The sequence below is a fragment of the Callorhinus ursinus genome, unplaced genomic scaffold (assembly GCF_003265705.2).
Source record: "Callorhinus ursinus isolate GAN/ISIS: 27379988/994484 unplaced genomic scaffold, GSC_fseal_2.0 scaffold3, whole genome shotgun sequence".
Classification (NCBI taxonomy): domain Eukaryota; kingdom Metazoa; phylum Chordata; class Mammalia; order Carnivora; family Otariidae; genus Callorhinus; species Callorhinus ursinus.
In genome coordinates this window covers 51,339,467-51,351,630 of record NW_027397065.1, presented here as the reverse complement: position 1 = coordinate 51,351,630, position 12,164 = coordinate 51,339,467, and the positions used below count along the sequence as shown (strand labels likewise).

The 12,164-nt window shown below is 52.8% G+C and overlaps 1 protein-coding gene and 1 long non-coding RNA gene across 4 annotated transcripts in view; one reads left to right on the top strand and one right to left on the bottom strand.

Annotated features, from left to right (window-relative positions):
* Positions 1-12,164, bottom strand: part of CAMK2A (calcium/calmodulin dependent protein kinase II alpha) — a 62,010-nt gene that overhangs the window by 44,132 nt on the left and 5,714 nt on the right. For all 3 annotated transcript variants that reach the window (XM_073890865.1, XM_073890866.1, XM_073890867.1), the window contains exon 2: positions 2,704-2,798. In XM_073890865.1, coding sequence (XP_073746966.1) covers positions 2,704-2,798 — 95 coding nt within the window. The remainder of the gene's footprint in view (positions 1-2,703; positions 2,799-12,164) is intronic.
* LOC141372384 (uncharacterized) lies at positions 1,365-10,772 on the top strand. Its single transcript, XR_012377567.1, has 4 exons — positions 1,365-1,494; positions 2,583-2,824; positions 7,015-7,121; positions 10,727-10,772. It is a non-coding gene; the product is annotated as an uncharacterized lncRNA (long non-coding RNA).

The window sequence follows — 12,164 nt, the reverse complement described above, 5'->3', positions numbered from 1 at the left end:
GGCCCTGGCAGGGAGTTATCCCTGAGCATACTGGCTATCGTCACTGTGGATGGGAGTTTTTCAGTGCAGGAGCTTGCGCCTCACCTACTGACTCCAGCCCTCCAGGGTAGAACTAAGGCAGCCGCGTTTTTTTAAAGGCCCCCGAGGGGACCTGGCAGGGCCTGAGACAGGCAAAATTTTCACTTCCCATTCCATGTCTTTATGACTTCTTGAAATTGTTGACACTTTGAGCATTTTATCTTAAATGAGTAGCTTTAAAATACATAGGAAAAAATATCTCCTGGGTTGGGCAGCCACTCAACAGAAGAAGAGGCGGACCCTGGTGGGGAAGGGGGAGCTGCAGCTGGGGCGGGGGGGGCGGGGAGGATGGACGCCCCGGGTGGGCCAGGCCCCTGCTGAGAGCTGCCAAAGTCCCCAGGGAGTGCCAGCAGGAGCGGTTTAGGATATGTTGCCAAATAGTCAGCATCAAACTGCTCCTCTCCCCAGGCACCATGGGTGGAAAACAAAGGAACCTGCTAGAAGCAGCTCCGCTCTTCCGAAGAGTTGGCAGTTGGCAGACTTGTTTGAGAAGGCTCCCCTGAGAACCTCCCCACTCCCACCCTCCACACTCACCTAGGCCCCGGGCCACCTTCCTGTAAGGATGGCAAAGCCTCAAAAAATTGCCAAAAGCAGGGGACTTGCTGATTTCGTCCTGGCACGGCCCAGAGTCCACACTGCCCAAGGAATGCTTAGTCACTACCTTCCAGAAAAGAGGCAGTGCCCCTTCCATTGTCCCTCATACACATCTGTCTCTTCCTGTCAGAGTGTGTGTGTGTGTGAGAGAGAGAGAGAGAGAGAGAGAGGGAGGGAGGGAGGGAGAGAGAGAGAGAGAGAGCGAGAACCAGACGGCGGGGAGAGGTGTCGCTCTGAGTGAACTGACCCAAGCGCTCCAGCATCCAGGGAGGATCCTGACTCCTGACCCTCCCTCATTTTGAAGCAACCTCAACCTGTCACCAAGTTGTGGCCCTAATCTTGCCCCCGCTGTATCTCAGGGATTGGGACATCTCCTTTGATCAAAGCACAGAAAGGGCACCGGATTGCCACTCGTGCCACGGGAAGCAAGGCAGATCCCACCCTCTGGACACGCGGCTGCCCCAGCCGCCCTGGCTCCCCTCCCCTGGCTCCGGCCCCAGACTTTCCACGGGTGTCGTCCTTCCACACCAGCTTCCATGCTGAATGTGTGCCGTCTTGGGCCCCGGCCCTCAGAGAACCACCCTCCACACGCCCAGCCTCTTCTCACCGCAGGACACTGGCTGCCTACGGGGGAGTTCAGTAACTGGGAGAAGGTGCTGGGCTCCCAGCAGCACTGAGCCAGAGAGATGAAAGGCAGCAACACGTGGTCCAACACAGGGCCTGCAGGGAGGCCTTCGGGGGACCATGTGAACATCCTGTACCAGCCTCCGTGAACCCCACCCCTGCTGGGCCCTGGCCCCAACACAGCTGCCGCTATGCCAGGTAAACACCTGACCACCTGACCACCCCATGACATCTCCCATGCTGCACCTGTACCCGCCTCACCCGGACGTCCCCAGGGCAGCTTAGACAGCATTCAGAGCAGGCATTGGATTTTTGAAGATAACCTTCCCCAACACACTGACCACGGTTACTACCACTACCATTCTAACCACATGCTAAGGGCAAGAAGCAAGGCTCCTGGGCAGGCTTTCCAAGTTCCAATACCCACACGATCACCGGGATATCTTGGTAAAATGCAGATCCTTTTTTTTTAAATGCAGATCCTGATTCCTTAAGTCTGGAAACAAGAATGTCCATTTCTAGCAATCTCCTGGTGATGTTGACTCTGCTGGTCTAGGACCACTTCCAAACCAGAATTACCTGGGGATTTTTTTTTTTCCAAACCCAGGTCACACCCCCACATGAATAAAGTCACAACCCCTGGAGGCAGGGCCCAGGCATCAGGAGTTTTTGAGGCTCTCCAGGGGTTCCAGGGTGAGGACAGGTTTGGGAACTACTGTTCTAGGGAATATTTAGGGTTGAGAGAGCAGACCGGTGTGGCTGAAGCAGAATGCACCTGGAGTTTACTGGACACTGGTGGAGCGCTGGGATGTGTTGGGTGCTGTCCCAGGTACTGGGTATAGCAGGGAATGAAAGCCATCCCTGTCCTCTTGGAGCTTATGGTCAAGATGCATGCTTAATAAGGGACCAAGCCAGTAAATGGGGTAAGTGCAGACTGGGGGAAAGCCGAAAAGAAGGTAAACAGTAACAACAGATATAAAATGGGGGAGACACCCTCAGATGTAGGGGTCAGGGAAGTCTCTCAAAGGATGTGGCATTGAGCTGAGGCCTGAAGTTTGAAAAAGGGCCAGCCTTGTAAGGAGCCAGGTAAAGGAAGGGTGGTTGCAAGGTCTGGAGATGAGAAAGGAAGCAAGTGACAGAAGGGTAGGGAAAGGAAGTCCCACCTGGTACCTTAGCCTTCACCTGGGTGGGAGGCAGAGAGCCTGACCTGTCTGAGAGGCTGTGGCCTCCAGTCTAGATCCCCTAGGGAAGGAAAATGGGGGGATCTGTTCTCATAATACCCACAGGAAGAAGAATCTCCCCCCTGCAACATCACCCAGGGGGACAGACCCAGGTCTGGCTTCTAACCCAAGGCGCTGAGGGAAGAAGAGCCCCAGAGGGCGGGTAAGGCATGGATCTGCCACCTACCTCTGGCCGAGAGCTTCTTGGTGTTGATGATCTTAGCAGCATACTCCTGGCCAGCCAGCACCTTCACACACCTGCGCACCACTGAGAAGGCTCCCCTAGGAGGACAGAGAAGGTGAAGGAGGTAAGCAAGGGCCCAAGCGATGCATCGCTAGGACATGCCAAAATTCATGCATCTGTACCGTGTTGGCTAGGGAGCCCTCCTGCAGGGCTGCTCAAGCTCACGGGGGCTGCATGGCCTGACTCGGGGACAGGGCAGGGATGGCGACCCAGGAGAACCCCTGCCAGCAGATTATGAGGGCCTTGGCCTCATAAGAGATGAGCCTTCCAGAGTTGTAATAAGTTGGACTCACCGAGTTGTAAAACATTAGAATCATGTAGTGTCAGAATCACAGAATCTAGGTCTCTGAAAGATTGTAGTTTTCATTCTTTGAGTAGGTAACACATCAACATGGCTCAAAGTTCAAATGATATGGAAGAGTAGATAATAAGAAGACTCCCTCACACCCCTGTACCCCAGTCTCCAAGGTCCCGTCCCCAGGGACAGCCAATGTTACCAGGTCCTTGAGCATCTTTTCACAAATACTCTCTGCCATACAAGGGTTTTGGACCTCACATCCTGTTCTGCACCCTTCCTTTTTCAATAAATATTTTGGAAATACTCCTTCCATATTGTAACATAAAGAGATCCTCATTACTTAATCATATGGCTGTCCTATAATTTACCTAGCCAGTGCCCTATCAATAGGCAATTAGGTTAGTTCAATCCATAGTTCCATGCATTTTACAAACAGCACTGCAATGACTAACCTTCTATGTGTGCATTAGAATTAACGTTTCCCATGTGTGCAAGTGTCTGTGGATCAACTTCAAGAACTGGTATTATTTGGTCAAAGGGTAGGTGTTATTGGTAATTGTGAAGGATGATGGGAGATTATCCATTTTAGCGATCGTACCAACTTACTTTCCCTAGTATGTGAGGGGACCATTTCCCTCCACCCTTGTCCACAGTGTGTTATCAAACTTTCTTATCTTTGCTAATGAGACAAGTGGGAAATGGCGACTCAGTGTAGGTTTGATTTGTAATTCTCATATTGAGTGAGGCTGAGCATCTTTTCATGTTTTATTTTATTTTTTTAAAGATTCTATTTATTTATTTGAGAGAGAGAAAGCGAGAGAGATCACAGAGAGAGAGGGAGAAGCAGACTTGCCGCTGACTGAGCGGAGAGCCTGATGCAGGACTTGATCCCAGGACCCTGACATCATGACCTGAGCAGAAGGCAGCTGCTTAACCGACTGAGCCACCCAGGCGCCCCACTTTTCATGTTCTAAGAGGCGCCTGGGACTTGATCCGCAGAGTATCAGTGGTTGGGAAACATTTGGAGCGAGGGTTGTGCCAGTGCTTTGCATGGGGACACTGATTATTGCCAGGTGGAATGTGGCCCGTTTCCCAAATTGTTCAATTTTTCAATAAAAGCCTGAAGTCTAGATATTTATGTGACATTTCCCAATTTTTAAATACTGGCACCTTATTCTAAAAAAAAAAAAAAATGTAAACAGAGTATCTGGCCCAACAAACCTAGTGTGAGGGTTCAATCTCGGATCTGGGAATGATATCATACCCCTACCACAAAAGTCATCTGGTGCAACGCCTTCATATCCCAGGGGAGGCCCCTAAGCAGCCGGACACTGACCAGAGTTACCGCCATTAGCACCCCAACCACAGACTAATGGCAAGAAGCAAGTCTGTGGGCAGGTTTCCCCAATTCGAATGTGCATATGAGTCACCAGCGTGTCTTGTTAAAATGCGGATTCTGATTCCTCACGTCAGCAGTGGAACAGAAGACTCTGAGCCCCGGTGTAGACGGTGTAGATGGCTCACATAGCTAGCTGTAGGCAGGGCCGGGACTAGAATTCAGGTCTTCGTACCCCCCCACCACCACCAAGGGAGCCTGCCACACCCAGGTTCCTGACAAGGCCACACCTCATCACATCCTCCAAACTTTGATGCCCTATCCTCAGCATAAGGGCCGGTCCAAGCCCAGGAAGCCTGCACGCTGGCTCCTCTCCGTACGCCCTCTCTGTACACACCCTGGGCACGGTGTCTCTGGTTTCTGAGCCGCATGAATGGAGCGAGTGGAAAACTGGAGAGGGATGAGGAAGAAGGAGCCAGAAGGGGGCATGAGACCAGGAAATGTGACCTTGTAGGAAAGCACTAGAAAGCACTAGACTATCCACTTGCACTGGAATTCCTGGGCAAGTGGATCGTCTCACGCAGCAGTGGACCTTCCCTGGGGTGTGCACCCTTGCTGTCCTTCCCCCACCCCTCCCGCCCCAGGAAAGCAGCAAGACCAGAGTCTCCTTCCCAGAGAAGCCTCCCTGTTAAGGACTCCCTCACCTGTGCTCCCAGAGCACTCCACCCCTCCCCATCTAGCCCAAGCTCACCGTGACTCTTGCTCGGTTGCTCGTCCTGTTTGTGCCTCCCACCTGATGGTGAGTTCCTGAGGACCAGGACTTTAACTTTCCTTTCCACGTCCCTGTGCCCCAGTATCCAATGTCTGCTACCAGTTAGGGCCTCCATAAATGTTACTTGCAGAAACAAGAAGTGGATTGAATTCACAGTGAGGGAGATTGAATGAGACAGGGGAGTGGCTTTTACGTCAGGGTGTTAGGAATAGGAACAGGCATCCGAAGAAGGTAGGGCACGACTGGTCTCTCAAAGGGGCCCACCCTACCCAGACAGGGGGATGGACCCAAAGACCTTCAGGTCCCTGCCCAGCTGGAGGCCACAATTCCCAAAGGCCCTGGGGGAGAGTGTTTAAAGTGGCCCCTTCTGGGAAAGTTGGAGAGCTCCATCGAGAGCAGGGGCATGGAAGGAGAGGGGCTATAAGGTCCTGAGTGCAGGGGCTGGATCCTGCCTCACTCACCAGCATTTAGCCTGTGTTTGGTCCAGAGCTAGAGTTCAGTTAATGTGGGATGGAGGGATGGAGGGATGAAGGGAGGGAGGGGTAGAGGGAGGGAGGCAGGGAAGGAGGGATGGATATAATTTCTCCACTAAAGAAACAAATTCTAAGTAAAAAACTAAGTAAAAAATTCCATTCCAAAAAGATCTTAGACCGATGGTTATCAAACGGGCTGCTCTGGAATCCCCTGGGGATATTTTAAAAATACATATACCAAGGCCTTATCCAGACTTAACCAAACCAGAACCTCTGGGCAGGGGCACAGGGGATCTGTATTTTCATTTAACATGCGGTCCAGGGGATTGTTTCCTGCCCGCCCTCTGGGGGAGTCCTGCTAGATGCCCTCACGTCAGCCCTGACGGGGCGGTCACATGCAACTCTCTGCAGGGCAGCTTCGCAGCCCCGTGAACCTGGGCTCTGCCCTAGGAGCTGAGGACCTAAGAGCCACATCTATAAAACAAGAGAAGGTACATTTGTTAAACTTCCTTCTCGGAACACAGTGCCAAGCTTTTGTGTAAATCCCAGCTTCTAACTAGGGGTCCTTTTTTTTTTAAGATTTATTTATTTACTTGAGAGAGAGCACAGAAGGAAAGGGAGAAGCAGACTCCCCGCTGAGTGGGGAGCCCGATTTGGGTTCGATCCCAGGACCCCGAGATCATGACCCAAGCAGAAGGCAGCCGCTTAACCGACTGAGCCACCCAGGCGCCCCTAACTGGGGGGGTCCTAACTAGGTTCCAACATGGGGAGGGCAGCCGCAGGGGCCATGTACCCACTGAAGGACATCCTGTGCCTCTGAGAGTAGGTATGTGCATTTTTTTCTGGGGCAAGGATGCATAGCTTTTAGCAGCTGCTCAGAGGGAGGAGTTTATCAAAACCAGTTCAGAGCTACTGATCCAGAGGGTACCAGCCTCTCAGGCGCCCAGAAGGTATCCTCCTTTTAAATGCATGTGCACCGCTAAGCTCCTTCTTGACCACAGCAGCACTGCGGAGTTGGAATTATGATCCCCATTTAACAGATGGAGAAACTGAGGCCTCAAGTGACCAGGCATATTCCTAGTGGGTCTGTGAAGAGGATCCAGGTCACCTGCACTTGCTCTTCTGACTCCACCAAAGGCAGGAAAGTGTGACCCTCAAGAGCAGGGGCTCTGGGCTCACAAAGCTCTGTGGTCTGATCGTGACTTATCCTCAATTGTGATATTGAATTTGGCACTTCACTCCTACCGACGCAGCCTCGGGTTTCCATCCACCCTGCTCGCCACCGGGCTGGGGGTCAAGGGGACGAGGGGCAGACGAGAATCTACAGCAGAAATGAGACTAACTTCCTCTCTTTTGTATCTTTTGCTTTCAAAAGGCCTATTTCTGCATTCCCGTCCTGCACGAGCAAGTGGCTACAGCCCAGCAGCCTTGGCAAACAACAAAAAAGCCAGCCCAGTCCTCCCATGGCCCTGAACGGAGCAGGTGGGCAGCAGGTGGAGGGGCAGGAGCCTGGAAATAGCACGGGGCAGAGAGGGGAGGAGGCCAAGGTGGGCAGCTCAGGCTGGAAGGGAGTGACCGGGTGTCCTGAGAGGAAGGGGTGAAGCCCGCGTGTGAGAACCCAGTGTGAGTGTCCATGGACGGGTCCTGGGAGGGTCTGCAATGGTGTTCCTGAATGTTAAAGGGTCAAGGGGGCATGTCTGCCCACAGCTGTGTGCAGGCAGCCCAGTCAGTGCCCTGTGCGTGAGCTTCCATGAGGCTCTGGGTGTGACAAGGCACGCGTGCGTCACCCTGGGTATGAAAAACGTATCCACGTCAGCAAGCACAGAATGTGGGCCGGGAAGCGTGTGTGTGAGACAGACAGACACTGGAGGGACAGAATCTCAGCTCTCAGCCCTGCTGGGAGGTCTTGGGCAGGGGTCTGCCCCAACACAGGCTTCACTTTCTTTCATCTGCGACATGGGGGTTCGGATGGGAATGAGGCTGAATAGTACAGAGCACTTTCCAGCTGCAATATTCTATACCAGAATATCCTGTGATAGTGGAAATATTCTGTGTTGTCCAATGTGGCGGCCACTAGCTTCATATGGTTATGGAGCACTTGAAATATGGCTAGTAGGACTGAAGAACTCAACTTTTAATTTTATTTCATTTGAGCGGCTATACGCGGCTAGTGACCACCACACTGGAGAGTGAAGTTCTATGAGGATAAGAACTCCTGAGCCAAGCCAACCAGAGTTCAAGTCATGGTGCAGCCACTTACTCACAAGCTACTTAACCTCTGCAAGCCTGTTTCCTCCCCTGTAAAATGTAGATCAGAATAGGACCTGCCCTGTGCAGTTGTTTCGAGGATTCAATGAGATATAATAAGATATGCGATGGGTTTAGCACAGTCCCTGGTGTCTAGTAAATGCTCAGGAAAACAACGCCTTTTATAGGCATCATTATCTACAAAGTGATGAGAACAGCCAGCATCATCAGAAACAAAATGGACCTTGTTTGCCAAGCTCGGGGAAGAGGAAATCCAAGAGAGGAGGTTGTGGGGGCCTCGGTGAGGAGGCGAAGGGGCTGCTCCGCAGGGCAGAGCACCCTGCCCCTATGTGTGTGGGCACAAGCAGGCAGGGAGGCCCCGCCCTGTTCTCCAACACACAGATGGAGAGGGCGCGGTACGACTGGGTCCAGCATGGCTGAGAACATAGGGAACGTGCTAATGGGCCGTGAAAAGCAAGATTCACACTGGGAAATTGCTTTCTGGCTGCCTGGCAGGCTCTGTGTCCTGGGAGTTGCTGGCTGTCAGCCCGCAGGGGGCTCACCACTCTCTCTGGCCTGATACAGCCCAAAATGCTGACATGGAAGCCATGGGAGCATTCGATGGGGAGTTGAAAGGGCTGGGTCCTCACCCAGCTTGGCTACTAGCTTGCTTATCCTCTTGCAGGGGTGGTGGGGTCACATTTGAAAGATGGGGATGAGGACCCCCAGCCACATTTCTTCCTGGGCCATTTGTGAGAAGTCTCTCCTACACGGGGATGGGAAGAGGTTCCTACTACCCAAGACTGTTTCCTGCCCATTGCTTCTGATGTAAACCTCCCCACCTTTACTCTGAGCTGCCCAGAGCCCAAGGCAGGCCCCTGGGTCTCAGCAGGCAGAAGACTGTTTATGGGGGCCTTCTGGAGACAGCACAGTAACCAAAACCACCCTCTCCCCACTCTGGACTCCTTAAGGGTCAGGCGTCCTGACCATTATTAGGGTCTTCTCTTCACTGGCTGCTTCCTCAAACACACACAGGTCTCCCTTATACTGGAAAAATAAATAACCATCCTGCTCCCCCGAATTTTTAAAATTAAAAACCAAGAACCTTTCTCTCGACCCAACAGCTTGGGCCACTTCCTTCCTCCCTCTTTGCTGCCAAAGTTCCAGAACAAATGTCCGACATCCGCTGCCTCCTCTTTCCACCTCCCACACTCCATGAACCCACCACAATCTGGTGCCCACCCCCGGGCTCCCTGGAAGGAAGCCATGCCAGACCCGCCCACCCAATGCCCTCCCCCAGCCCCTACAGCCCCAACGGTCCTGATCCGCTCTGCCTGCCCCCCACCAGGCGGCTTCTGGCCCCGCTGACCCCAGGCTTTGAGGCCTGTCCTCCCTTTCGTTTCTAGGTGGCTGCACTCTCCCTGGCCCCCGGCCTCTCCCCGCAAATCACTACCCCCTGTTCTCTCTCCACTGCCCTCTTACCACTTCCTTCCATCCCTCCACCTGGGCCTTAGCTTGGAGGCCCTGGGGAGGCCCTGGGTGGTCATGAATGCACCTAAAATTTCAATAAAATGATTCTGTGTCTGTGCATTATTCTGGGCAGAAGATGCATAGTTTCCATCAGCTTCACAAAGCATTCTGTGACCCCACCACCCCTGCAGATGGTAAAAGCCACTGACCATCATGCAGGATTGAAACCTGCGTCTCTACAGCCCCTCCTCTCTCCAGAAGTCCAGTCCCGAATTTCTAGCCACTCAGCATCTTGCCTGGATGCTATGTGACAGGAGGCTCATAATCAAAATCTGGTCTCCCTGGGAAAGTCTCCCCACTCTCAATTAAGATACCTAAGCATTCTGTCTCTCTGAGATGAGCTGGGGTGATTCCAGAAAGTTCCTGGTCCAATGCAGTCAGACCTATTATCCGTGAGATGATTAGCACCTCTTGGTGGTCAGTAACTCAGAGCCCAGGTTAGTTGATCTGAGCACTCAGCAGAGAGCAAGGCCTAGGGGTGTGGAAGCCAGAGCAGATGGAGTCAGAACTTCTGGGGGAAGGGACAGAGCTGGGGCTGGCCGCCAGAGCAGCTCCCCCAAGGGGCCAGGGTGTGGGCCACGTGTGGCTGCCTGAGGAGCTGCCATGCCCAGTAATAACTTCCCAGTGAGGTCCAAATTTTCCCCATTTCACAGATGGAGAAACTGAGGCCAAGACCTTGAACTCAGGACTCCTGACCCATCATCCATTGCTCTCTCCAATACCCCATCCTCTCAGGTCGGAGGGGGCCCTCACCCGGGGTCTCTGGGCTTTAGGGCAAAGGGCTCTGTGGGAAATAATACACACATTCTGTAGGTTGTCATGAGTATGCGTTTTTCTGGGAAAAGTGCCTATGGGCCATATGAGATTCTCTGAGGGCTCCTGGATTTCCAGAAGAGTTAAAAAGCTGGGGTCAGATTTGCTGAGAAATGAAAGGGAGACACTGTTTCCACAACACCAACTTGCAAGTGCTTTAGGCAAATCCCTTCACCTTTTTGGGCCTCAGTTTGCCTGTCTGTGAAATCAACTATGGGTCATTTTTAAACCTGCTCTCTCTTATTTATTTCTTCTCAAGCAGTGATGCCCTTTTAAAATAACAAACAACACACAACTATGCAGGTCCCCAAATGGCAAATGGATCAGAGGAGATAGGGACTGTGAGGGCTGGAGACCCCATTTGTATGGTTTTCTCTCTCTTCTCCCCAGTTCACCATGGCAGCTCTGCCCAGAACTCCACAAACTATAGCAGTTTACAGCCAGAAAATTCTAGGACCTTATTACTGAAACCAAACATCTCCCTCCTCGCATCCCAGGCTGCAGCCACCCACGGCCAGGCTCCAGAAAATGCGGCAGGGACTCGGTGTCTTCGAGTTGTTCCCCACCGCACAGGTCTGCCCCAATGCCAACCCAGCAGAAGTCTCGTGGGGGACACAGAAGGCCTGGGAACCAGAAGATTCTGTTTGCTGCAGGGAACATTGAATCAACAGAAGTCCCAACATATTTCTTGTTTTGGCTGTGCATGGGTTTTCTTGAATGGGTTACAAAAAGGGAAATCAAAAAATATTCGCAGACCTTGGAGACGGGACCAGAGCAGACAGAGCAGGGGGGATGCGGAGGGTCCGCTTTCTCCCCGGGTCCATCCACGTGCACACCTTGAAGGCTTTCAGAGGTTCAGAGAGAGAAGTTCCAAGGGGTAAGAGCGTCAAGCACCAGACTGGAAAGAGGTTGGAATCCCTACTCTTATGTGTCATTGGCTTGTGTGACTTTGGCCCAGGCCCGGCCCTCTCTGGGCCTGAGTTCTCCATCTGCAAACAAAGGAGCACTCCTTGCTCCAGTAGTCTGAGTGAGCGTGAGGATCTTCTGGCCCCTAAACCATCTCCCACTTCATGCTTGTGGCATCTCACCAGCAAGGGCAGGAGGAAGACGGAGGCAAGGGGTGAAGGAGGGCTGTGAGTGTGCACATGTCTGGGGCCAGAGGGCTCCCTACCTCCCGAGGCTGTGTCCATTGGGGAGGGGGTGCGGTGGGAGAGGAGCGGTTCTGATAATTCAGAAGTCCTGCCTATACTGAGCTGAATCCACCTCCGTGTTCCTCTACACCTTGGCTCTGCTCAGGATGCCCTTGCTGAGAGGAGAGGAGAGGACACCACCCCACCCTCACTCCGAGGGGTCCCTTCTTCCTGCTCAAGTCCTCCAGCTCCTCAGCTTTCTCTCACTTGACTTGGCTTTCAGAACAGCACTGCCCTGCCCGGCTCCCTCTTCTAGAAAATCTAGAAAAGGCTTTTACAAGTCCTTCTAGGTCCTAAGCATCCACAAGCTGCGGGCAGGTTGAGAGGGCTAAGAGTGGGACCCCCACCTTCCCTGGGGCTGACATGCTCCACCAAAGTACACACCTCAGAGCCTTTGCCTGTGCTGTTCCCACTCTGAGGCACACTCTTCCATCCTCTTCCTTCTGATTAACTCTGATTCAACCTCCAGCTCCCCGGTGTCACCTCCTCGGGGGAGCCTTCCCTGATACCTTCCTCATCCCAACTAGTTGTGGTCTCTACATCTCACAGCTCCATGCTTGTGCTCATAGTCCTTATCCAGTTGCATTTAAATAATAACTTCTGGAGGTGCCTGGGTGGCTCAGTCAGTTAAGCGTCCGACCCTTCCTCTCAGCTCATGTCCACCTCTCACTAGGCTGTGAGGCCTAAGGGGCAGAGACTACGTAAGTCTTGCCTGTGGTACCTCCTGGGTTCAGCCCAGGGCTGG